The sequence below is a fragment of the Pongo pygmaeus genome, chromosome 23, assembly GCF_028885625.2.
Source record: "Pongo pygmaeus isolate AG05252 chromosome 23, NHGRI_mPonPyg2-v2.0_pri, whole genome shotgun sequence".
In the NCBI taxonomy this organism is placed as follows: domain Eukaryota; kingdom Metazoa; phylum Chordata; class Mammalia; order Primates; family Hominidae; genus Pongo; species Pongo pygmaeus.
In genome coordinates this window covers 53,008,045-53,029,950 of record NC_085931.1, presented here as the reverse complement: position 1 = coordinate 53,029,950, position 21,906 = coordinate 53,008,045, and the positions used below count along the sequence as shown (strand labels likewise).

The 21,906-nt window shown below is 50.4% G+C and overlaps 3 protein-coding genes and 1 non-coding gene across 10 annotated transcripts; 2 read left to right on the top strand and 2 right to left on the bottom strand.

Moving 5' to 3' along the window:
* Nucleotides 1-301: 301 nt before the first annotated feature.
* On the top strand, nt 302-8,693 carry NDUFA6 (NADH:ubiquinone oxidoreductase subunit A6). Its single transcript, XM_054469977.2, has 3 exons — nt 302-1,181; nt 7,630-7,745; nt 8,493-8,693. The coding sequence occupies exons 1-3, from the start codon at nt 965-967 to the stop codon at nt 8,622-8,624; spliced, it is 465 nt and encodes a 154-aa protein (XP_054325952.1). The 5' UTR covers nt 302-964; the 3' UTR covers nt 8,625-8,693.
* Nucleotides 8,694-11,466: 2,773 nt separating this feature from the next.
* Nucleotides 11,467-15,362, bottom strand: SMDT1 (single-pass membrane protein with aspartate rich tail 1). 4 transcript variants are annotated; one of them, XR_008496771.2, is made up of 4 exons: nt 14,883-15,212; nt 12,764-12,904; nt 12,477-12,574; nt 11,467-11,703 (listed from the first exon to the last, which is right to left on the bottom strand). XR_008496771.2 is itself a non-coding variant. In XM_054469978.2 (3 exons), the coding sequence occupies exons 1-2, from the start codon at nt 15,066-15,068 to the stop codon at nt 12,767-12,769; spliced, it is 324 nt and encodes a 107-aa protein (XP_054325953.2). In that variant the 5' UTR covers nt 15,069-15,362; the 3' UTR covers nt 11,467-11,703; nt 12,764-12,766. The 4 variants fall into 4 exon arrangements, 2 of the variants coding, with proteins under 2 accessions (XP_054325953.2, XP_063519044.1); XR_008496772.2 differs by having other exon boundaries at nt 12,477-12,524; XM_054469978.2 differs by lacking the exon at nt 12,477-12,574 and having other exon boundaries at nt 14,883-15,362.
* On the bottom strand, nt 15,349-20,674 carry PHETA2 (PH domain containing endocytic trafficking adaptor 2). Of its 4 annotated transcripts, none has more exons than XM_054469971.2 (4): nt 20,499-20,636; nt 19,190-19,271; nt 16,345-17,553; nt 15,349-15,367 (listed from the first exon to the last, which is right to left on the bottom strand). In XM_054469971.2, exon 3 carries the CDS (start codon nt 17,537-17,539, stop codon nt 16,760-16,762), a length of 780 nt encoding a protein of 259 aa, XP_054325946.1. In that variant the 5' UTR covers nt 17,540-17,553; nt 19,190-19,271; nt 20,499-20,636; the 3' UTR covers nt 15,349-15,367; nt 16,345-16,759. The 4 variants fall into 4 exon arrangements, with proteins under 4 accessions (XP_054325946.1, XP_063519042.1, XP_063519043.1 ...); XM_063662972.1 differs by lacking the exon at nt 15,349-15,367 and adding an exon at nt 15,399-15,803 and having other exon boundaries at nt 20,499-20,674; XM_063662973.1 differs by lacking the exons at nt 15,349-15,367; nt 20,499-20,636 and adding exons at nt 15,399-15,803; nt 20,368-20,489.
* On the top strand, nt 18,680-18,783 carry LOC129023772 (small nucleolar RNA U13). The gene has a single exon (XR_008496918.1). It is a non-coding gene; the product is annotated as a small nucleolar RNA U13 (small nucleolar RNA).
* Nucleotides 20,675-21,906: the final 1,232 nt, after the last annotated feature.

The following is a 21,906-nucleotide window of genomic DNA, read 5'->3' as shown; positions in this document are numbered from 1 at the left end:
AAGTTTGGAGTAGATGCTCAGCCCTGGCCCTTCCCCAATACTCACAGGCTCCTGTCAACTGCACCTTCAGAAAAAGACGGAGACTCTTAGGCAGGAGTCAGGCAGGTGGGGGGCGATCTGTCAGGTGACCTAGACTCTGGGCCACCTCAGTTTCCTCAACCGTAAAATGGGGATGCTGATGGTACCTACCTGACCTATGAGAGCGGAGAACACTGAGCCATCTTGCCCATGGCCTGCCCTGTGGTTAGCTGTCGTTTTTTCCTTGACACTTGTAGGCTCCTCTTCATGTTTACATAACCTCAGTGGGAAAACGCCAACGAAGAGAGACACCCAGAATGGACGATCTAAAGTTCCTTCCAGCTTCCAAATTCTGGGCTGCTTTTCAGAGATCCAGGGCTCGGGATGCGAATGTCCCTGTCTACAATGGGGCTGCCGTTACAGCCTTCCTCCCGGGGCTCTGGAGACGCGCCAGCGCTTTGACACCTCTCCTGCGCTAAGGAAGAGTTGGTTTACAGAAAAATAAGTATATCCTGGCCCTGCAGAAAGCCGCCAGGCGGCACGGCAAGCCCCACCGCAGCCCAGGCGCCATCATCTGCCTCAGCAGTTACCTCGGCGGCCCGCCGCGAGGAGGTTCTTCAAGGCCTGCGCGCCCACGGACACTACCAGGGAGCGCGGCGGGCAGCCGGATAGCAGGACGCTGAGGGAAGCCCCGCAGTCGCTTGGCGTCCCCGGCGCCAGCTCACGACCCAGCGACCTTCCTGCGGCCCAAGCGTCCCCTGGCGGCGAGGCCGGCTCGTTAGAGCGACAGATGGGGTAGTCCAAAGGCCAAGCAGCGTTTCTGCAGATGAGCATGCGCAGCCCCCACCGTTCGCTCAGCCAGAGAGAGGCTTCTCAGCCAATCCGAGAGCCTCAGAGTCATCCTCCCGCCCACCCAGCATACAGGCGGGGCGTTCCTCCTTAGCGAATGGGAAAAGACATTCGCCCGCGGTCCGCACGCGCTGCTTGCAAAGGGGTGGGGTTGTGGAGCGGATGCTTTGGCAAGATGGCGGGGAGCGGCGTCCGCCAAGCTGCTTCTACCGCCAGCACCTTCGTGAAGCCCATTTTCAGTCGGGACATGAACGAGGCCAAGCGGAGGGTGCGCGAGCTCTACCGCGCCTGGTATCGGGAGGTGCCGAACACTGGTGAGAGGTAGCGGCTTACGTGGGGACCCGGAGGCCAGACGCTCAAGGTCGTAGCCTGCCCGGCCGGGGTTTCTCATGGGCCGAGCTGAGGTCACCAACTTGGGCAGAGGCGACTGCAGGTGCTACAGGGGAAGAGGGTCACCCGAGCCTACCATGGGCCGGACCCGGCGGCGGCGCGGTGGTCAGAGCGGCCGTGCCCGGCATTCGTACGTGCCCTCGGAGCTTTGGTCTCTTTTGTCCCTCGCAATTGGCGGGAGGACGATGACTGTCAGTGACACAGTCACTTTGTGGGTGAGGCAGCGGAGGCACCGAGAGGTGAAGTGATGTGCCTAGGGCCCAGGCCGAGCCACTGGTGTACCCAGAACCCAAAGTCTAGAGTTGCAGAGTGTAATTATAGATGCCCGTTGGATTTTTTGTTTGTGACAGAGTCTCGCTGTGTCGCTCAGGCTGGAGTGCAGTGGTGCGATCTCGGCTTATTGCAAGCTCCGCCTGCCGGATTCACGCCATTCTGCTGCCTCAGCCTCAGCCTCAGCCTCCCGAGTAGCTGGGATTACAGGCGCCCGCCACCACGTCAGGCATTTTTTTGTGTGTGTATTTTTAGTAGAGACGGGGTTTCACCGTGTTAGCCAGGATGGTCTCGATCTCCTGACCTCATGGTCCGCCCGTCTCGGCCTCCCAAAATGCGAGAAAGAAGTGTTTTTGAGTGAGCTGGAGCACGGTGCCACTCTTCAGGGCTGTCGAGTCCCTGCTTGTGTGTGTGAAAAGGCGGTAGAATGTGGTGGTTAGGAGCACGGACTTTTCTTCAGGCGCTGCCCTCAACTAGCTATGTGACCTTGGGCCAGTTATTTCATCTATTCCTCAGTTTCTTCGTCTTTAAAATGGGAATAATAATTCCTTCTTCAGAAAGTTACTGTATTAAGTTAAAATATCTAGAGTGCTTAGAACAAGGCTTGATGCATATTTAACTCATTAAATATTAGCTGCTGCCGTTGTTTTTGTTGTTATTTTTGTTATTTATAGGGCTTACCTTAGCAGCAGCTTCCAAGCAGAACCCGGTTCTTTGACATATGAGAACTGCGTCTGCTCCACAGAGTCCCTGTCTTCAAGCTGACTTTTGGAAAAATTGCTACTGACCAGAACTTAAACCCATGCGAGAAGGAGAAACTTGAGTGATCTGCTGGTTCAGGGACTGCAAATTCAGATGCCTTCAGGGGCAGGCAGATAAAAGATGTGTGTGGGGAGTGACTGTAGCAGTACGTGTGTGTGTTTCGGAGTGGTGCATTCAAATTCAGAAGTTTGAAAACATAATGTTTGCCTGGCAGAATACTTCTAGGAGTACCCAGAACCCTCTCTGGTTGCAGGAGGAAGGTGCTGGGGGAAGGAGGACCACATTCAAAAAGGGTGGCTTGTGAAGGGTAAATCAGTGGCCAAGTAGAAGACAGAACCCAGGTATCCTGACTCTGAGGATCCAGCTCTTTCTAAACCGACCCCTCCCAAGACCTTCCCTCAAATTCTGTTTTGGGAGGAAAGTCCGGAAGTCAGAAGGGTCTTGAGAGGAGGAAGAGAAGGCAGAGGGTTACAGGAGCCTAGAGAGCAAGGGAAGAGGAGAGAAAAGAAGGGATCAAGGAGTGTGCATCCCTATGGGGAAGATCAGTGATCTGTAGCTGGCCAGTTACTCAGACCTGTGCCACACGGGTTTTATGGTATCCATCATCAGGACTCTAGCTGAGGAATCAAATCAAGGAAGGGGAATAAGTAATAGTGTTGGTAACTTAGATCAGCCTGAGCATTAATAAAAAACAAAAGTAAAATTTTAAGTATTTAATGAAAAAAATGGTAATGATAACTCTTTTTTTTTTTTTTGATACAGAGTCTCGCTCTTGTCTCCCAGGCTGGAGTGCAATGGCGCGATCTCGGCTCACTGCAACCTCCGCCTCCCGGGTTCAAGCGATTCCCCATGCCTCAGCCTCCCAAGTAGCTGGGATTATAGTTGCATGCCACCACACCTGGCTAACTTTTGTATTTTTAGTAGAAACGGGGTTTCACCCTGTTGGCCAGGCTGTCTTGAACTCCAGACCTCAGGTGATCCGCCAGCCTGGACCTGCCAAAGTGCTGGGATTACAGGCATGAGCCACTGTGACTGGCCAATAACTAACATTTATTGAAATGCTTACATATGACTCAGCACTATGCCTTATTTTAGGGTGGGCTCTAGTAGTTTCCCTGCCTTGAAGATGAGAAAACTGAGGCACATAAACTTGTCTCAGATGACATCATTAGGAAGTAGAAGAGCCTGCCTGTAAACCCCTAATACCGAGCTCTTAGCTCCTACTGCAGTTTTCCCTCAATCTCCCAGGGCCCAGTTTTGCATGGGAGCACAGGGATAGAACTGCCTTTGAATCCTTCCTTTGAAAAAATTGCTGGCTGTAAGATAACAGGAGACTTTCTATAGAAACAGTTCATTCGTTTAATTTACATTTCATTAAGTATCTGTTGTACTTCAGAGTCAGTACTAGATGCCTAGAGAGATACAAAAATGAAAAAAACACAACCCTGCCTTCAAGGGTCTGATAGTCTAGTCTTGTGGTCTAGTCTATTATAGGCATATAACCAGATAATTAAACCCAAGGTATTATAGAGATATGGGGAAAAGGTGTGACAATTTTAACAGCCAGCATTTGGATCATGCTTTACAAGGTGTCACTTGATTTTTCACTATATTCCTGTAAAAGAATTAGGTTAGAGTTTATTTTCTTTCCTTTTTTTTAGATGAGATGACAGGCTAAGGAGGCTGTACCCCAGGCAAGATCATGATTTATAATGATCTGGAGACCTTACCCAGCTTATTTGACTCCTAATCCCATGTTCTTTTCCATTATACCATGCTGCCTTCCCATCTAAGAATACAGGTCTTGTGCCTTGTATGAATGCAACCAAAATGAATTGGAGCAAATAGCTAAGAGCAGTATGGGATTGTCCTTCTGAATCTGTCAGAGCCTTCTGGACTCAGGAAAGCCTTAACAATAACTTCAGAAAAGCACACAGAGACTGTGGAAAAGTTACCTTCACCCAAAAGGGGTACTTCCTTTTGAGCCTCTCAGATTTTTTCAAATTGAAATAGAAGTACTCAGGATTCAAAGAATAAGGCAGGAATCTGTGAGCCAAGAAAGAACAATTGGAACTGATTTACACCAGGGTTTCTCAACAGTGGCATTTGGGCTGGACGATTGCTGTGCAGGGCTGTCCCCTGCATCGTAGGATGTTTAGCAGCATCCCTGGCCTCCACCCACAAGATGCCAGTAGTGCCCACCCCATGGGTGTGACAACCAAAAATGCCTCCAGACATTACCAAATGTTCTGGGGGGCAAAATCATTGCTGGTTTGCCTCGGATTTAGACCAAAGAACAATTCAGTCTACAGCTAGGCTATTTCCATTTGCTTTTCTGCAGCCTTTCTCACTGGTTGGGGGGTGCATTCAGAGTGTTGGGATGGGAGGAGGAAGCCTGGGACAGACCTATGGAATTTGTCTTTCTAGAGACAAGGGTTCTTAATCTGAGGATGGGCACTCAAGGATCTGTAACTTCCTGAAACTGTAAGTAAAATGTTGCATTTATGCATGTGAGCATTTTGCTGAAGAGAAGATTCATCACCCAGTGCCCTGCTGTGTAGCAGTTCAGGAGATAATGAGGAATGGGAGCTGATGGGCACAAGCTCCCATAAGTATGCCCAGAGAAATCTTGTTTTTTATTCCCAAGGTTGGGCAGGAATCTAAAATAAAAAATGCAGGAAAGATAAGCACTGATACTAGGGGAAGATTCCTCATAGTCCCTTCCTTAAAAGAGCACTGGATTGTAAATTAAAAAAAAAACAACCCTGGATTCTAGGCACACGTGTACCAAGGACAGGTTTGGTCAGGTGTGGTAGCTTACACTTGTATTCCCAGCACTTTGGGAGGCAGAGACAGAAGGATCCCTTAAGCCCAGGAGTTCAAGACCAGCTTGGCCAATGTAGTGAGACGCCTGTCTCCATAAAAAACTAAAAAAGTATGGGCCTGGTGGTGCGTGCCTGTAGTCTCAGCAACTTGGGAGGCTGAGGTGGGAGAATTGCTTGAGCCCGGGAGGTTGAGGCTGCAGTGAGCTGTGATCATGCCATTGCACTCCAGCCTGGGTGATAGAGCAAGGCCCTGTCTTAAAAAAATAATAACAAAATAAATTCAGGTTCCGTGTTAGTTTGCATTTATTTTTGCATCTGTTCTTACTGCCCTTTGTCTGCTCTTTACTGGAACTCCTAATATACGTTGGTGGACAGCTCTGTGGGGGGTAGAACTCAAATTTATAGTGTTTGCCATTTTCCGTGGTATAAATACTCCTGCCATGATTGATTTTTAAGTGAAGTCAGTGTGTACGGATTTGGGAAGAGATATGTATAACAGGCTCTCCATGAAAGCCTGCTCCGGCACACCCTGGACACTTACTTCTAGTGAATGATCCTCTGTCCTCTGTGGTGTTAACATTGACCTATCAAGCTGAGATGCCAGTTCTCCTAGTAGATTTCTGCTGTTGCTTTTTCCTTGGTTGGATCAGAAACTTTGTTTTCTTTGCAACATGGCCTGATATGTCCCTCAGCAGAGGCTTTATTTTCCTATCACTGTCACTAAGTTAGGAGTATGAAGATTCAGGTGAGGTGCAGTGGCTCATGCCCATAATCCCAACACTTTTTGGGAGGTCAAGGATTGCTTGAAGCCAGGAGTTCCAGACCAGCCTGGGCAACATAGTGAGACCCTGTTTCTACAAAAAAAAAAAAAAAATTTAAGATTCAAACTTTATTGTTAATTCAGTCACAAAATGGCCTTCATCGTTTTCAGAGCTGGTTATGATAGTTCTGTAAGCCAGAGTGGACATGTCACAGGAATGGCCACAAGACAAAATATTCCAAAGGAATACACTGGTTTCCTTCACTACAGTGCTCATTCTAGCCTGGGAGCCTTGATTTTGCTGTCCCCACAGCCTAGTGTGTCTCTGTCACCCTATGTGTATCCCACCTAACACACAAGACCCTGTTCATGACCTTGTCATCAACACATCCACTGATGGCTGAGCGCCCCAGAGGGTGATAATGCAGGCGACTAAAACCTAATTTTCAAAGGACATCCGTACGTCTCATCTGAAGTTCCAGGTTACTGAGACTTTGTCACTATTTTAGGAGCTTAATCAGGGATTGTTGAATATTATGATTTTATGTTTATATTCATAGCTGGCTGTCCCTCCAGTCAGAATTTAACACCTAGACAAGTGGAACTACATCTTAAAATTTGCTTCCTCCAAGTAACCTAAGATGGTATTAATTGCTTGTTGGATTGAAGCCTCCCTAACCTGCATAAACCCCTAGCAGTCTCCCTTAACTCAAAGTTTGTGTAGTACTTAATAGCCTAGGCCACACCATTTTATATTAATTTCAATCCTGTTTTCTTTTGCTGATTGTTCCATATAAAAATAATGCTAATGTCTATTGAGAACTTATTCCATGTGAGGCACTGTTGTGAGCATTTTGCATGTCTCATGACATCTCCACAACAGCCCTGGAGTTATATGTGCTGTTATTGTCTTCATTTTATTGATAAATAAATACACTCAGCCAGGATAATGGCTCATGCATGTAATCCCAGCAACTTGCCGGGCTGAGAGGCAGGAGGATCACGGGGGCCCAGGAGTTCAAGGCTGCAGGTAGCTATGATCACACCACTGCACTCCAGCCTGGGCAACAGAGCAAGACCCTGTCTCTAAAAAAATAGTTGTTTTTTTTTTTTTTTTTTTGAGACACAGTCTCACTCTGTCGCCCAGGCTGGAATGCAGTGGCACCATCTCAGCTCACTGCAACCTCCGCCTCCCGGGTTCAAGTGATTCTCCTGCCTCAGCCTCCCGAGTAGCTGGGATTACCGGCACCCACCACCATGCCCGGCTCATGTTTGTATTTTTAGTGGAGACGGGGTTTCACCATGTTGGCCAGGCTGGTCTTGAACTCCTGACCTCAGGTGATCCACCTGCCTCGGCCTCCCAAAGTGCTGGGATTACAGGTGTGACCCACCGTGCCCGTCCCATAAAATAATTTTTTAAAAAATATACTCAGGCACAAGAAAGTTAACTTACACGGGATCATATAGCTAACAGAAGTTGGGATTTGAACCCAGCTTATTCAAACTCTTGAACAATGCTTTACTGCCTCTTCAAATTCAGTGGTCTTTTTCCCCAAACAAATAATAAGTTCCTTGAGAGCAAATACCATGAATCACATGTCTCATCCTCAGGCACCTAGCCTAGGGTCAGGCTAATTTTTGGTGAAGAAATGAATGGGCAACCTGTATGTGTTCAATGAGTATCATTTGACTCTAGGTTTTAAAAACATGTTTTAACCATACAATTTCTACCCTGAGTCATGTTTTTCTCTCTAGTGCACCAATTCCAGCTAGACATCACTGTGAAAATGGGACGGGATAAAGTCCGAGAAATGTTTATGAAGAATGCCCACGTTACAGACCCCAGGGTGGTTGATCTTCTGGTCATTAAGGTAACTGACCCTCCCTGACCAATTTAAAAGATCACCCAACTTGTCCACTACTTCTCAGTCTTTCCAAATGAACATTTTGTCTCCAAGTTTAGAAAGCAGCTACTGGTTCAGCAGTGATTATTGTTGTGTTTCAGAGAAATACTTGAACTTGGATGTTATCATCTGGTTAAATAGATAAGATTCATCAAGGGAACATCCACTGGGACTTGCATTTTATAACCATAAGAAAAGATATAGGGAGGAAAGTTTGAACTCTTCTTGAACCTCATCCCTAGAAGTTACCACTTCATCTGAATGCCAGTTTACAGCTGGAAGAGGCAGTTAGGCTGGTTATGAGTCCTGTATAAATGGGGTCAAATCCTGGGGCTGATTCTGTCCCCCTGGCCGGTCACATTAGCATCAATGGGAGCTTCAGCATAGACCAGTCAGTAACAGAAGAAATGATAAGCAGAAACATAAGTTAAGCTAGTCAGGTTAGGTAGTCATGGGATAGGAGCCTGTTAACCTATATGTTTCTCCTCTTGGTACCAGTTAACCACAGAGTTAAAGAATCTTTGAAAAGTCTCAGAAATCATTTACCCCAACCACCTCATTGTCCAGACATAGAAACTTTGCTCAGACAGAGTAGTTACTTGCCCAAGATCATTCAACAAGTCCATGCTGAGCAGAGAACAGAATCCCGGCCTTCAGTGTCATATGCCTTCAACTTGACCACTTTGACTGACGACCTCTCTCCTCACTGTTCAGGGAAAGATCGAACTGGAAGAAACAATTAACGTATGGAAGCAGCAGACACATGTTATGCGGTTCTTCCATGAAACAGAAGCACCAAGGCCAAAGGATTTCCTATCCAAGTTCTATGTTGGCCACGATCCATGAAGTCATTCAGTGGAAAGATGCACGTTGATACTATTTTAGAGCACAAATAAACTCACTATACGATGGTCACTTTGTGATAGAATTCCATTGATGAACCAATTTTCTGCAGCCTCTTTTTGCCTGAGCAAGTGGGACTTGGTATACACACCACCTGTTCTTTCCCTTTTCTTGAAATGTGGTGTTTGCTGTAAATTGGATTGAATTATTTTTCTCAGAGCCTTGCATGTCAGTAAACAGGAAGGAAGGAGGCCATCTGTTCAAAAACTGTGACACTGGGCAAGAGGCTCGATGACTTGTTAATGTTGTTGTTTCTATAGCCCCTATGATTAGACACCTTAGTGTCAGGGCACAGATTATCCAAAATTAGCCAGCTCTTGCTGTCAGAGAGGGATCAGAGCAGCACTAACAGGCACAAAAGTAGAGCTGTCAAGATGGGCTAGTTTTCCTTGGGTTCTGAAGAAAATGGATGCGCAAAGCCTTGGCTCCGCTACTTGTAACAAGCTCCAGCCCTTAAAGTGAAATTAACTTCCTACTCAGGCACCCTGCTAGGTGCACAGCTGTTCAATATACACACAGAGAACAGAAATATTCCTACTGTCTTTGGAAACTCTGGTGTACCTCTCAGTGGCAGAATAAACATCAACCCAGGTTTAAGAACTAATGTCTGTTTGGATGGTGGTCTTCTCTTGTCCTTCCCAGGGCAATGCAAATGATGGAGAAGGGAGTTTGGAATCTATAGGTATGATCACTGAGGACTCCCATACTTTTTTTTTTTTTTTTTTTTTTTAGAGAGATGGGGTCTCTCCATTGCCCAGGCTGGTCTTTTTCTTTTTCTTTTTTTTTTTTTTGAGATGGAGTCTCGCTGTTGTTGCCCAGGCTGGAATGCAGTGCTGGGATCTTGGCTCACTGCACCTTCCACCTCCCGGTTCAAGTGATTCTCCCTGGCTCAGCCTCCCAAGTAGCCGGGATTACAGGCATGGACCACCACATCCAGCTAGTTTTATATTTTTAGAAAAGACAGAGTTTCACCACGTTGGCCAGGCTGGTCTCAAACTCTTGACCTCAAGCAATCCACCCGCCTTGGCCTCCCAAAGTGGTGGCGTGAGCCACTGCACCCAGGCTGGTCTTGAACTCCTGGGCTCAAGTGATGCTCCTGCCTCAGCCTCCCAAAGTGTTGGGACTACAGGCATCAGCCATTGTGCATGGCCCCAAACCTTATGGCACCAAGGATCCCTTTATAATCTTTTCACCTAAGGAACCTGAGGGAAAAACTCAAAAGTATTTTTGTGTTCTCTCACTCAATAACAATAAACACATAAGACTTCTGTGATCAAACGTATGAGGGTTTCTCCCCACACTAAGCAAGCAGTCAGTTCTGCAGCAGACACCAGCTGGCTGTCCTCCAATTCTCTTTGAACACTATCTACCTGGAGATAGCAACAGATTCCACAGGTTTGGGGCTCAGTCCCACAAGACTGCTCCCGCCCCCATTAGACAACATTCGCAAGTCCAAGCCTCCAGAACTTCTGAGCTTCAAGTTCCCATGACCCCTTCTTTTTTCTTTTTTTTTTTTTTTTTGAGACGGCGTCTCGCTCTGTCGCCCAGGCTGGAGTGCAGTGGCGCCATCTCGGCTCACTGCAAGCTCTGCCTCCCAGGTTCATGCCATTCTCCTGCTTCAGCCTCCCGAGTAGCTGGGACTACAGGCGCCCGCCACCATGTCCGGCTAATTTTTTGTATTTTTTAGTAGAGACGGGGTTTCACCGTGTTAGCCAGGATGGTCTCGATCTTGTGACCTTGTGATCTGCCCGCCTTGGCCTCCCAAAGTGCTGGGATTACAGGTGTGAGCCACTGCGCCCGGCCGACCCCTTCTTTTTAATTTGCTGGAGCAGCTTGCAGAACTCAGGGGAAGACTTAGGTCCGTTTACTGGTGTATTATAAAGGATATCACAAAAGATACAGCTGAAGAGATGCATAGGGTGAGGTATAGAAGAAGGGGCATGAAGCTTCCAAGTTCTCTCCAGGCGTGCCACTTTCCAAAGCCAAGTGTTCTGTTCTCCAAAAGCTCTCTAAACCTGTCTTCTTGGGCTTTTATGGAGACCTCATTGGATAGGGATGATTGAAGCATGGACAGCGGTGGAGAAATGGGATTGGACAAAAGAGGCATAATCTAATACAGATGGAGTGGGGAAGTCCAACAAGGCTGTCCACATTTCTTCCTCCCAGGTATGGGGCAGAATCCCTTCTGAAATGGGGGTCTCATGACCTAAAATCAGACAAGGTAGGTCAGAGGATTCTTTTTATGGCCAGCTCAAAGACGGGCAAGGGAAGACTATACGTTCAGTTTCTATGGCCTGCCTTGGGGAGAAAAAGCAGTGGGTGAAAGGAGGTCAGGAGAAGGTCTGAGAAAGAGACTGCTGTTTGCTGAGGCCCGAAGTGCCCAACATTATAACAAAAGACTAAAACAAGGGCTTTGGGAGTTATAAGCCAGGAAATAGATGAAAACCTATATATATCCTCATATCACAGAACCCAAGTTTTGAATCATTCTAGTTATATTTAAGTAGTATGCTAACAAGCAGAGCTGTCATGACTGGCACTGAACACAGAATGGCATGAGGCTTTAGTTAGCCCATGTAGCTTTCTTAAGGGAAAATGCAGAGTTTCTGTTGGGCTTTTGTAAACAATGAAAATAGTTCCCAGGGCCCCCAGAATAGTTCACCAGGCTCCACTGCAGCCTGGATAGCCTGGGCCTGTGTTTCTCCCATAAATAAAGGACAGCAGAGACAACTGCACCAACTAGAACCTAGGCATACTGAGAAACTGCAGCCATCACTCAGTCACACACAGCTGATATTATGTTTATTCATAATTTGATTGCTTGTTTGTGCAGTGCTTAGTGGACAGCACATCTCAGGGAGCCTCCCAGAGCCTGGGGTGGGATATGGTCATGGACCATACAGGAAGCTTCACCAGACTGGGAGGCTGAGGGCCTTCCCTGAGCCTTTCTGCTGATAGGGAAGGCAGAGAAGCTGAGAGCATCACCATTTCTTCAGTTAGTGCTTTCTCCTTTCTGTAATTCCTGGAAGAAAGGAAAGCAGCAGTGAACTGGACAACAGCATAGTCTTCCATCCGCAGACTGAAAGAATTCCACAAAGTGCTTCTATCAAACATGGCAGGAGAAAGGCAGCTTTGAGCACGTTTGATTGTTTATGCGCACGTTAACTGGGCATTCACCAGGGGCCAGGCACTGGGGGCCTAAATGTATAAAAAACGTCCCCTGCCAGCAGGAAGCTCAGAGTCTAGTAAAATTTTGGTTTGTGTGTGTTTAGCCACATAATACCGAGTATTCGAAGAGAGGTACTGGTTGCTCAGAGGAAGGAGCCGTCAACTTTCAAATGAAAGGAGGAAGGAAGACTTCAAAGACACGTAGAATGGGTGGAATTAACACCCAGAGCTCTGGGAAGGAGCCTTCCATGTGGGAAGAACAATGAGCCAATGTTTGGGGGTGGGTATGAGTGTGAAAACTCAAGGAATGGTGAATACTGGAAATCGGTGTGTGGCTGGAAATATGGAGGATGAGACTGGAATAAGAGGTGTGACCAGATTATGGCAAGACTTGAATGCCAAGCTAAGGAGTCAGGAGTGTCCTCATCTCTGACAGAATGCCATGCAGCACATATTAGAGCACATGAAGTCAGCTGGGCGCAGTGGCTCACGCCTGTAATCACAGCACTTTGGGAGGCCAAGGTGGGTGGATCACCTGAGGTCGGGAGTTTGAGACTAGCCTGCCTGACATGGAGAAACCCTGTCTCTACTAAAAATACAAAATTAGCCGGGCATGGTGGCACATGCCTGTAATCCCAGCTACTCGGTAGGCTGAGGCAGGAGAATCGCTTGAACCTGGAAGGCAGAGGTTGCAATGAGTCGAGATCATGCCATTGAACTCCAGCCTAGGCAACAAGAGCAAAACTCTGTCTCAAAAAACAAACAAACAAACAAATGAAAACATTAGCCACCAAGTGGGTCAATTCATTAATGCTTCTGCCCCCAGTGTCCAAATGCTGCTACCAGGCCAGACTGCATCACAGACAGATGCTCCACCCTGCTTCCTGGTCCATCTAGGGTAAAGCACGTCTTACCTGTTAGTCATCATCATCATCATCCTCTGGAACAAAAATGTCATGTTCCTCAAGTAGAGCAGCAAAGTTCTTGCTAATGAGTGTCCCGACATAGAGAAACGGGATCACAATGGAGAACACACGGAGAAGGCCGAAGGACATCTGCAGAGGGTCAGAGTGGCAGCTGTGAGCTCCAGAGCCCACTCTGGCAGGACCAAAGAAGACCTGGCCCTCTCACGGACATACCCTCAGACCCATCATAAGCAACTTGATTTTAAAGTCCTTGGAAAAATTCAGGGCAAGAAAAGTAATTAGAAAAGGAGAAGTCCAGGCGGGGTGGCTCACACCTTTAATCCCAGCACTTTGGGAGGCCGAGGTGGGTGGACCACCTGAGGTCTAGAGCTTGAGACCAGCCTGGCCAACATGGTGAAACCCCGTCTCTACTAAAAATACAAAAAATTGGCCCAGCATGGTGGCGCGTGCCTGTAATCCCAGCTACTCGGGAGGCTGAGGCAGGATAATTGCTTGAACCCAGGAGGCAGAAGTTGCAGTGAGCCAAGATTGCACCATTCCACTCCAGCCTGGGCGACAGAGTGAGGCTCTGTCTAAAAAAAAGAAAAAAGGCCAGGCGCAGTGGCTCACACCTGTAATCCCAGCACTTTGGGAGGCTGAGGCGGGTGGATCACGAGGTCAGAAGTTCGAAACCAGCCTGGCCAACATAGTGAAACCCCGTCTCTACTAAAAATAGAAAAAATTAGCCGGGTGTGGTGGTACATGCCTGTAGTCCCAGCTACTCAGAAGGCTGAGGCAGAAGAACCACTTGAACCCGGGAGGCGGAGGTTGCAGTAAGCCAAGATTGTGCCACTGTACTCCAGCCTGGATGACAGAGTGAGACTCCGTCTCCAAAAAAAAAAAAAAAAGAAAAGGAGATAAAATGACTGTTATGGCCATCAAAGTGGACGAAAAGTCCACTGGAAAGAAAAGTCTAAGGCACCCTAGACATCTAAAGTTAGGACACAGCCTGCTAATTACTTTAAATCCCTACAGGCAATCGGGTGCACCAGTACTAGGAGGGCCAGACTACAGTGAGCTCTACCTGAACACGAAATACACGAAAACCGATGACAGAAAGATGTACAGTGAAGGGATATTCTATACAGTTCACTAAGTAACAGGTTCCCTGATGCCTGAGAAATTTGATTTAAAAATTTTAGAAACAGATGTATTTAAAAGTGGGCATTATTTACACTCAAAGACTATTTAGATGGATTGGGAGAATGTCAGTAAAATCTCAGCAACATTTCTCTCATATTCCTAGAATTTAAAAAAAATTTTTCCAACTGTTTTGATAAGGCAGGTCTTTCCCAACATGGACCTACAGTCAATTGTGTGAGTTAGCATAGGCCAGACTAGCTTTAAGAGAATTTGTTTTTTTAACTCCCACACCACACAGCCCTGCAGTCGTAAAGCAAACTTTTGCTTGATATAAGGGACTGTTTCCGTTTTCCCTAGAAAAACTCAAGCATGTGATAGCGTTCAGTGTTGGAAAAAGATAGGACCTGGTGGGGACGGTACCAGGAAGAAACCCGGATGCTGCGGCCTCAGCGCTGGCCTTGGGTACTAGCTTCACCGCTCTAGCCCGATTCTTCATTTGAAAAACCGTGATTGTAATAATTCCCTGCACATCTATCAGGACTGTAAATCACATGAATTAAATACTAGGTGACAACTAATAAAAAGATGAGACCCGTCCCACGTACCCTTTATTTACAGAGTCCTTTCAAAATTCATATTTCATCCCATAAACTAGGAGACAGGCAGGGCAGAGATTACAGGACTGGTCTAAGCTAGAAGCACACAGCCTAGTCTTTTGACTCCAGAGGAGCAGAGCACCGCACCTCTCAGGACAAACTAATGTAAAAGGCCAACTTCCTCAGCGTTTGCCCCCCATCTTCTGTCTACCTACCATTTTCTCCACACCTGTCAAAATTAGCAATTCATTAGCGTATTCTTGGTCCGCCTTTCAGTCTACAGTAATCGTTATGATTGGCCTCGCCTTCTCTCAATCAGCGCCGCCCTCACGCACTCCCCACAATGACTGGCCTCAGCCCCTTCGCCGCGTCTCCAGGAAGACACTCACTTTCACCGGTTTGGGCAAAATGGCGCCGCTGCGGGTAACGATGACTGACCTCGACGGTACCAGGCTCCGGCCTGAGCCGCTCCGTGCGGCGGCGACATCGCCATCTTCCCTCAAGCTAGGCCCGCTCCGGAGAGCCCCGGACCTGACGGGTGCCAGTACTAGCCAGCGAGCCGCTCCAGACGCCATGCCCCCAGCTCCGCCCCTCACCCGAGCACCCGGACCCCACCGCCCGGCCCTGGTGCCGCCCTCGGGAAGAAAGCCGCCCGAAGCCTCGCGAGAGTTTGAGGAGTACACGAGAAGCCCAGCCCTCCCACTCGTGCAGTGCGGGCGGCTCCTGGGGCGGCGGGAGGGAGGTGTTTGTCACTGGCCGGCGTGGTGGCGTCACGAGAGCGGCGGCGCCGCCCGGGCTCCCTCAGTCCGCGTCCTGCTGGGCGTGGCCGCGGTCCTGGGTCTGCCCGGCGGTCAGAACACGCCTCAGCGGCCGGCTGTGGAAATAAACCCAGGGAGCCGAAGGAGTAATAACGAAAAAGCTTTACTAGTGTTTTAACCGTGTACAAAACACTGTAGCAATAAGAGAAAGGCCCGTGCTATCTGTGTTTAAACAAAATGCAGTGGCTGCGGGGCTTCCAGGCAGGGCTGGGGAACAGGCCGGGCGCCCGCCTTGGGCGCATCTCCGCCTCCTAGGGGTAAGAGGCTCAGAGCCTACCCCTTAGGCCTAGTTGGATGCGGGTCGGTCCTGCCCAAGGCCCCAGTCAGGGGAGCCGAGGCTAGGAAGGGGCAAGTTTTCTGTGTTTGGGAGGGGGTGTCTCTTCCCGGCCTCTGCGTCTTACCCCTGGGGCGTATGGTCAGGCTCTGGTGACCCAGCCGCTTTGCCTCCCGATGTTGGGCAGAGTAGCAAGGAAAGGTTCTGGCAAGTACACCCTGGGTGACAAACAGGGCTATGAGAGTTCCCAGGTGGTTTCTCCAGCAGCTTCAGTTTACCGGAGCCCAACCAGGAGAGAGAATTTTAGCACAGGAAAAGGAATCCTGTGTCCAAGCTCCTAGAATACCCAGGACTGAGAACCAAAGCAACAGACTTTCCCCAGGGAGCCATACTGCCTCCCCACCTCTTCTTTAACCCCTCACTTGGCAGCTCCAGGAGTTGGCTGCTGAAGACAGAGTACAGGAGGGCATTTCGTTGACATAAAAAAGCTACAAGCCCCTTCCGGGGCAAGGTCCAGCACCATCTGTTAACAGGGCAGCCAGGGAGAAAGGATGGGACCCCAGCACTGAGCAGAATAAATCTCTCTTCACTGGCCGAAGACCCTCTGCCTCAAAGGGCCCTACCCAAACTGCTGAGTGAGGATCCCATCCCCAGTCTTCCCACCCCTCTCAGGAAGAGCTGGGTCCCAGAAACTCCTATGACACAATAAATCCACTTTCTCTGACAGTGTCAGAGCTTCAAGCCAATACTGCAGCCTACCTTGGATTTAAATGCACAGGAGACTCCCCAGGTTGGAAATTATGGTTCTAGAGCCTGGTGTGTAGGTCAAAGGTAGGGCAAGCCTGTGACAGTCTCGGTTGACATTCCCCGCTTCCTTCATTTCATTAACATCCCCTGGGAGGGGGCAGTCAGGCCAGTGCAGTCAGGAGATTGGGGTCTTGCTCTGTGGCTGCTAAGTCTCCTGCCTTCTCTGGACCTCAGGAAATAAAGAGGATGGAAGGAATGGTCCCTCAGTCCCTTCCAGACACACGGGTGGATCTGGAACCTGGAGAATGCCTAAATAGCAAGAAGGAGAGAACCCATGTCCCCTCCCAAAACGCAACCTTGGAAATGGGTAAACATTTAACTCCTGAAAAAGAACTGGCCCTGGTTTCCTGACTCAAAGGGCCCAGACTTAGGGCCTATCCTGTTCCTCACATTTTGGCTGGCTCCCCTGGGCCCTCTTCTGCCAACACTGCCGCAGCTCCACGATCTCCTGGCCATACCAGTCATGCAGGGTAGAGAAGCAGGAGGTCTCAGGGGACACAGGGCTCTGCCCCCTGCCTAGGAAGAGGCTGGCAGGGCCCTGCAGCTCCCACTCAGCCAACCCCCGCCCTGCAGACCTGCTGCCCACTTCTTCAACCAAGCCCACAGGGCTGCTGTCCTTGGAGAGGCAGTGGCCATTCTCCAGGCCCGCAGCTCGGTGGTTAGGAGCCTGGGGCTTACAGCGGCTGGCAACAGACTTCCAGGATGAGCGGCGTTGCAAAGCCAGGCTCTGGCGTGCGTCCTGCAACTGGCTCTCCAACTCGCGTACCACCAGGCGCATGTAGCCAAAGCTTGCCCGGGACAGCACCTTCACCCAGGCCTCCTGGGCCGCCGGCCCTTCTGCGGCCAGCAGGTGTGGGCGCACTCCAGGGGCATCAAAGCAGATGGCAAAGGCAAACTCCTCAGGCACGGGAGCCTCTGCCAGTTCCACTGTGCAACCTTCCAGCACCACCAGGCTCAGTGGAGCCCGGCCCTCGCGACTCTCAAAGGAGAATAGCAGGTTGCCCTTGAGGACAAACCAGCATCTTCGGCCAGTGCCACTGGGGGTCAGTGGGGTCCCTGGGCCCCCCCAGGTGCGCAGGAAGCCCATGTGGTCTGCTGGGGAGTCGCTGAGTGCATAGTGGGCTACACTCCTCTCGTTCAGCTTCATGGCTCCCACGGGAACTGTGAGGCGAGAGAGATGGCAGCAGATCAGAGAGGGAGGTGGTTCCGTGCCCCCCTGGGGAACAGCACTGGCTCCGGAGGCAACCTGGACCCCAGCCCTGGGGCTCCTACTCGCTTGCTGTGTCCCTAAGTCCCCTAAAGTCTCCTAAGAAGTGGGCTCGTCTTTCCTTCCTTTTCTCTCAAAGGGATGTTGTGAGGATCATGGAAAAAAAACTGGACATTGGCGGACTTGGAGAAAAGAATAACGAGATTGCATCAGACAGGAGGTATGGCAGGACCTGGGCACAGCTTTCTAAAATCCAAAGAAACAGGCCCCAGCTGAGCTGAATGGACACCAGACCCATTGAAACCACTGTGCTTAAACTATCCCCTAATCTGGGGTCCTCTCAACTCCAACTCTGAGGCCAAGCTTCCAGGGTTTCCATGACCCTCCTGGGCCTCTACTGGCCTCTTATTTGCATATAGCAGTTGAATCTTATTGACCTACAGGCAGAAGCTGAGGCACAAAATATAACTTTAAAGCGTTTACTTGAGCGAGAGTAACGACAACTGCCCAGAACAAACTTCTAAGTTGCCGTGGGGTGTGCTGCATTGGGCCTTTCCTACAATCAGGTTTTTATAGGCAGAAGGGGGCAAGGATGACAAAGTTGTTTGGCAGGAATTCTCCTTGCTTTATAGAAATAACATTGATTGGTGGGGTGGGGTGCGGTGGCTCACATCTGTAATCCCAGCACTTTGGGAGGCCGAGGTGGGTGGATCACCTGAGCTCAGGAGTTGGAGACCAGCCTGGCCAACATGGTGAAACCCCGTCTCTAAATACAAAAATTAGCCAGGCACAGTGGCGGGTGCCTGTAATCCCAGCTACTCGGGAGGCTGAGGCAGGAGAACTGCTTGATCCCAAGAGGCAGAGGTTGCAGTGAGCCAAGATTGTGCCATTGCACTCCAGCCTGGGTGACAAGAGAGAAACTCCATCTCAAAAAAAAAAAGAAATAACATTGATTAGTTATTGGCTATACATTGTTGAACTATAGGGTATGAACTATAGGGTGTCCAGTGTATAGCATTTTATGGCTACTTGCTGTCACTCTAGAGCCACGTAGCAAGTGGCTTCAAGAGGTAATTCTTGATCCTTTTGTAGTTCGTGAGCGTGATGATTGGGTGTTCACGTGCATGTGTGAGCTGTGCCACCCTCGAACCTTGTTACCATGTGGGCACATTACCGATCTGACATGAAGAAAAGAAAAGAAAAAAAAAAGAAAAAGAGATAATTCTTTAGCTCAAGGGAGGAGTAAGACTTCACAGCTGTTGCGTTTCAATATGTCTGGGCCTGATTATTTAAAGGGGCTCCAATTCCTCAGATAAAACATTATTTTTCTGTCTCAATGTGCAGCCTTCAGGGCCAGATGGGGAGCTACTCTGTACACAAGAGTGTGGCACAAACCCAGGGTACAGCTGAGAAGAGCTAACCGCAGCCATTGAATGTGGGTGCCCCCAGCATCATGAACGGCACTTAGTCCAACTGTCCTTACTCATGGAAAACCAAGGCCCAGCACAGTGAGGGGAACTTGCCCAAGGTTACATGGCCAATGAGACGCAGAGCTTCGTCTCCCAAATCCCTCACACTGTACCCACTTACCAGCAGGGCTCAATGGGGGAGGGCAGGGACCTCTTGTCTGGCCACACAGCTCAGCCCTTCGACCACCTGGTTCCCAGGGATCCTGCAAAACAATTCTCAAGCCCAGTCAGCTTATCCCAAAGAATGAGAACTCCTACTCCACCTTCGAGGCCTAATGAAACCACAGCTTCCACCAGGAAGCCTTCCCTGACCCCTGAGAATCCCCCCACCCATCCACCCAGCCAGGAACCCCTGAGCAGCTTAAGGGGCTGAGTCCCCTTGTCTTGACCTTTACTCTTCAGACCCCAGCTCCCTGCCTGAGTCCAGGTCAGAGCTACACGTGCCCTCATGGTTCCTAGCTTTTCCCTTCTAGCACTTCCTGGCTTTAACTGAAGTCACCTAATCTGGGAGGCCTTCCATGATCACCATATCATCTAAGGTGGCCCTGACCACCAAGGTGGCCTGACCTAAGGTCACCTGACCAGTAGACCCCCCCATTTCTGGTTTGTTTCCTTCATCCCACGATGATGTTATGTGTTTACAGCACTGTTCCCAGCCCCAGAATGTCTAGGGTGGGGCTCGGCTAAGTTCCCAGGAGAACCCCAATACCCAGCACTGTGCAGGGCTCAGAGAGGCCCTCAGGAGGGATCTGCTGAATTAATGGGAATACATCAGTGGACAAATCGAAGTCTCCCGCCCCCCTGGAGCCTACATTCCCACAGGGGGAAACACACTGTAGACAAACAAAATAAACACTAATAAATTAATGAAAGAATAATTAGTGAAATAAGAGATAACATAAGGACCCGTAATGCTAAGGGTTATGGAGAAAAACAAGCCAGGCCCCTGGATGAGGAGAGAGGCCATTCCAGTAGGGGTGGCCCAGGAAGGGGGAGGAGATCACAGATGTTTGCCAGACGAATGGCCTCACTGGGGGTCCTGGGCCCAGCACTGGGGCACAGGGAGGGGGTGGGCAGCCCGTGGGGCCATGACCTCTCCCCTCCCCCGCGTCTGGGGAAGGGCGCTCCCTCCTCTCCACCAGTAGGGGGGCCAGGCCGCGGCACACCCGGCCTCCCGCCCGCCCCAGCGTCTTCCTGGATTCTTTTGTTGGAGGAGAGGCGCGCTAGGGGTGCGGGACCGCCGGGCCAGTGGCCACTGCGGGGATCCCCAACCCGGCTGTCGCCCTAAACAGAGGTCACCTCGGTCAGGGTCTCCCTGGCTGCCGCCTCGGTTTCCCCGTCCTCGCGTCGGGGCTGTTCCCCGCCGCTTCCCCGCGGCCACGCCTTCCCTGGGGCCACCTCCTCCCGGAGCCCGCCGGGCCCACTCTCACCTCCCGCCGCCGATCGCACGGAAGCCCAGGAGGGCGATCCCGGCTCGAGACCCCGCGCCTCCGCCTGGGCTGCAACGTGGCCGCGGGAGCCGGGAGACCCCGCCCGGGAGGCTGGAGTTAACGCCCCTCCCCGCCCAGTATTCGCCAGGCCCGGGATCTCCGAGGCCGCCTCGGGATCTGCCAGGGCGGGAAACTGAGGCCCGAGAGGGCGGTGAACTGCCCGAGCCACAGCACTGGTCGGTGCGGGCGGCCTCGAACCCAGAGGCCCCCATCGGACGGTCCACGGGCCTCGGACCCAGCCCACCGTCAGGAAAACTCAGTCCATCTCTTCCTCTCTGGTCCCCCTCTCCCTGCTCGGCCCACTTCCCCGGCAGAGCCAAACCAGGGATGTCTCTGGGCACCTCCTAAGGGTGGGCTCCTACACAGCCCGCGAGAGCCAGCCAAGCTTTCTTGGCCACCCACCGGGCCGCCGGGGTCGGCTGATTTCTGCCTCTGGAAATTACCCATTTCTGCTTCCCTGGCCTGAAACCCAGGGCAGCCCCCAGGATCTGCACTAGTGGGTCGAGGAGGAGGCCTGCGGTGAAGGTCGCAGGAATGCACAACCAAACCCAAGGGAGTGGAGCTTCTGGAAGGCCCTGGAAGCCAGAAGTGTCCTCAAACATCTGCCCACGAGCTTGGCTCCCACCTCAGAGCCTTTGCCCTTGCAGTTCCTGCAGCCTAGAATGGCCTTCCTTCCCACCCCCAACCGCAGCTCCACTCCTCAGGACGCCTCTGGAGGCAGATTTGTGTCTCTGCTCAGTGGTCCCCTCTGGGACCATTGTAAAGCAACCTACCCTGCAGTCTCTGTCCCATCCCTGGGGTGTTATTTCCATCAGAGCACTCACTGCTAGAGTAAACTTTCCTATGCTCATACTTTTATTTTCCTGTTTATTGCCTGTCTCCCCTACTAAATTTTATTCAGTTAATACTGTACACCATAATAAATGTGTTAGAAGGTAATAAGTGGCATGGAAAAACAGAGGAGGGTAAGGGAGACGGGAAATTGTGGGAGTAGGGAGGTTGCAATTGCAAATAGAGTGGTCAGGGTAGGCCTCACTGAGAAAGTAACATTGGACAAATACTTGAAGAAAATGAGGGAGCCAGCCATGCCGATTCCAGGCAGAGGGAACGGTCAGCGCAGTGGCCCTCAGGCCTGTTGTGTTTGAGGACCTGCAACAAGGCCAGTGAGGCTGGGAGGCCTGGGGAGGGGCAGACAGTAGGAGGTGGGGGTGGAAGGTGTGGGATGGGGCTCTGTAAATCTGGGAGGGCTGTTACTCTAGACAGGGCTGTGAGGAGGGACCTGAGCGATTTCAAGGCATACTCTGGCTTCTGTGGCGAGAATCAATGTCAGTGGAGGCTGGAGACCAGT

Excerpts from the sequence above, each read along its gene's own strand:
- PHETA2 (XM_063662972.1), bottom strand. The coding sequence starts at position 17,539 with ATGAAGCTGAACGAGAGGAGTGTAGCCCACTATGCACTCAGCGACTCC.
- SMDT1 (XM_054469978.2), bottom strand. The coding sequence starts at position 15,068 with ATGGCGTCTGGAGCGGCTCGCTGGCTAGTACTGGCACCCGTCAGGTCC. Across the intron at positions 12,905-14,882 it reads TTTTGCCCAAACCGGTGAAA|ATGTCCTTCGGCCTTCTCCG; the intron begins GTGAGTGTCTTC and ends GACCCTCTGCAG.
- NDUFA6 (XM_054469977.2), top strand. The coding sequence starts at position 965 with ATGGGAAAAGACATTCGCCCGCGGTCCGCACGCGCTGCTTGCAAAGGG. Across the intron at positions 1,182-7,629 it reads TCGGGAGGTGCCGAACACTG|TGCACCAATTCCAGCTAGAC; the intron begins GTGAGAGGTAGC and ends TTTTCTCTCTAG. Across the intron at positions 7,746-8,492 it reads TTGATCTTCTGGTCATTAAG|GGAAAGATCGAACTGGAAGA; the intron begins GTAACTGACCCT and ends CTCACTGTTCAG.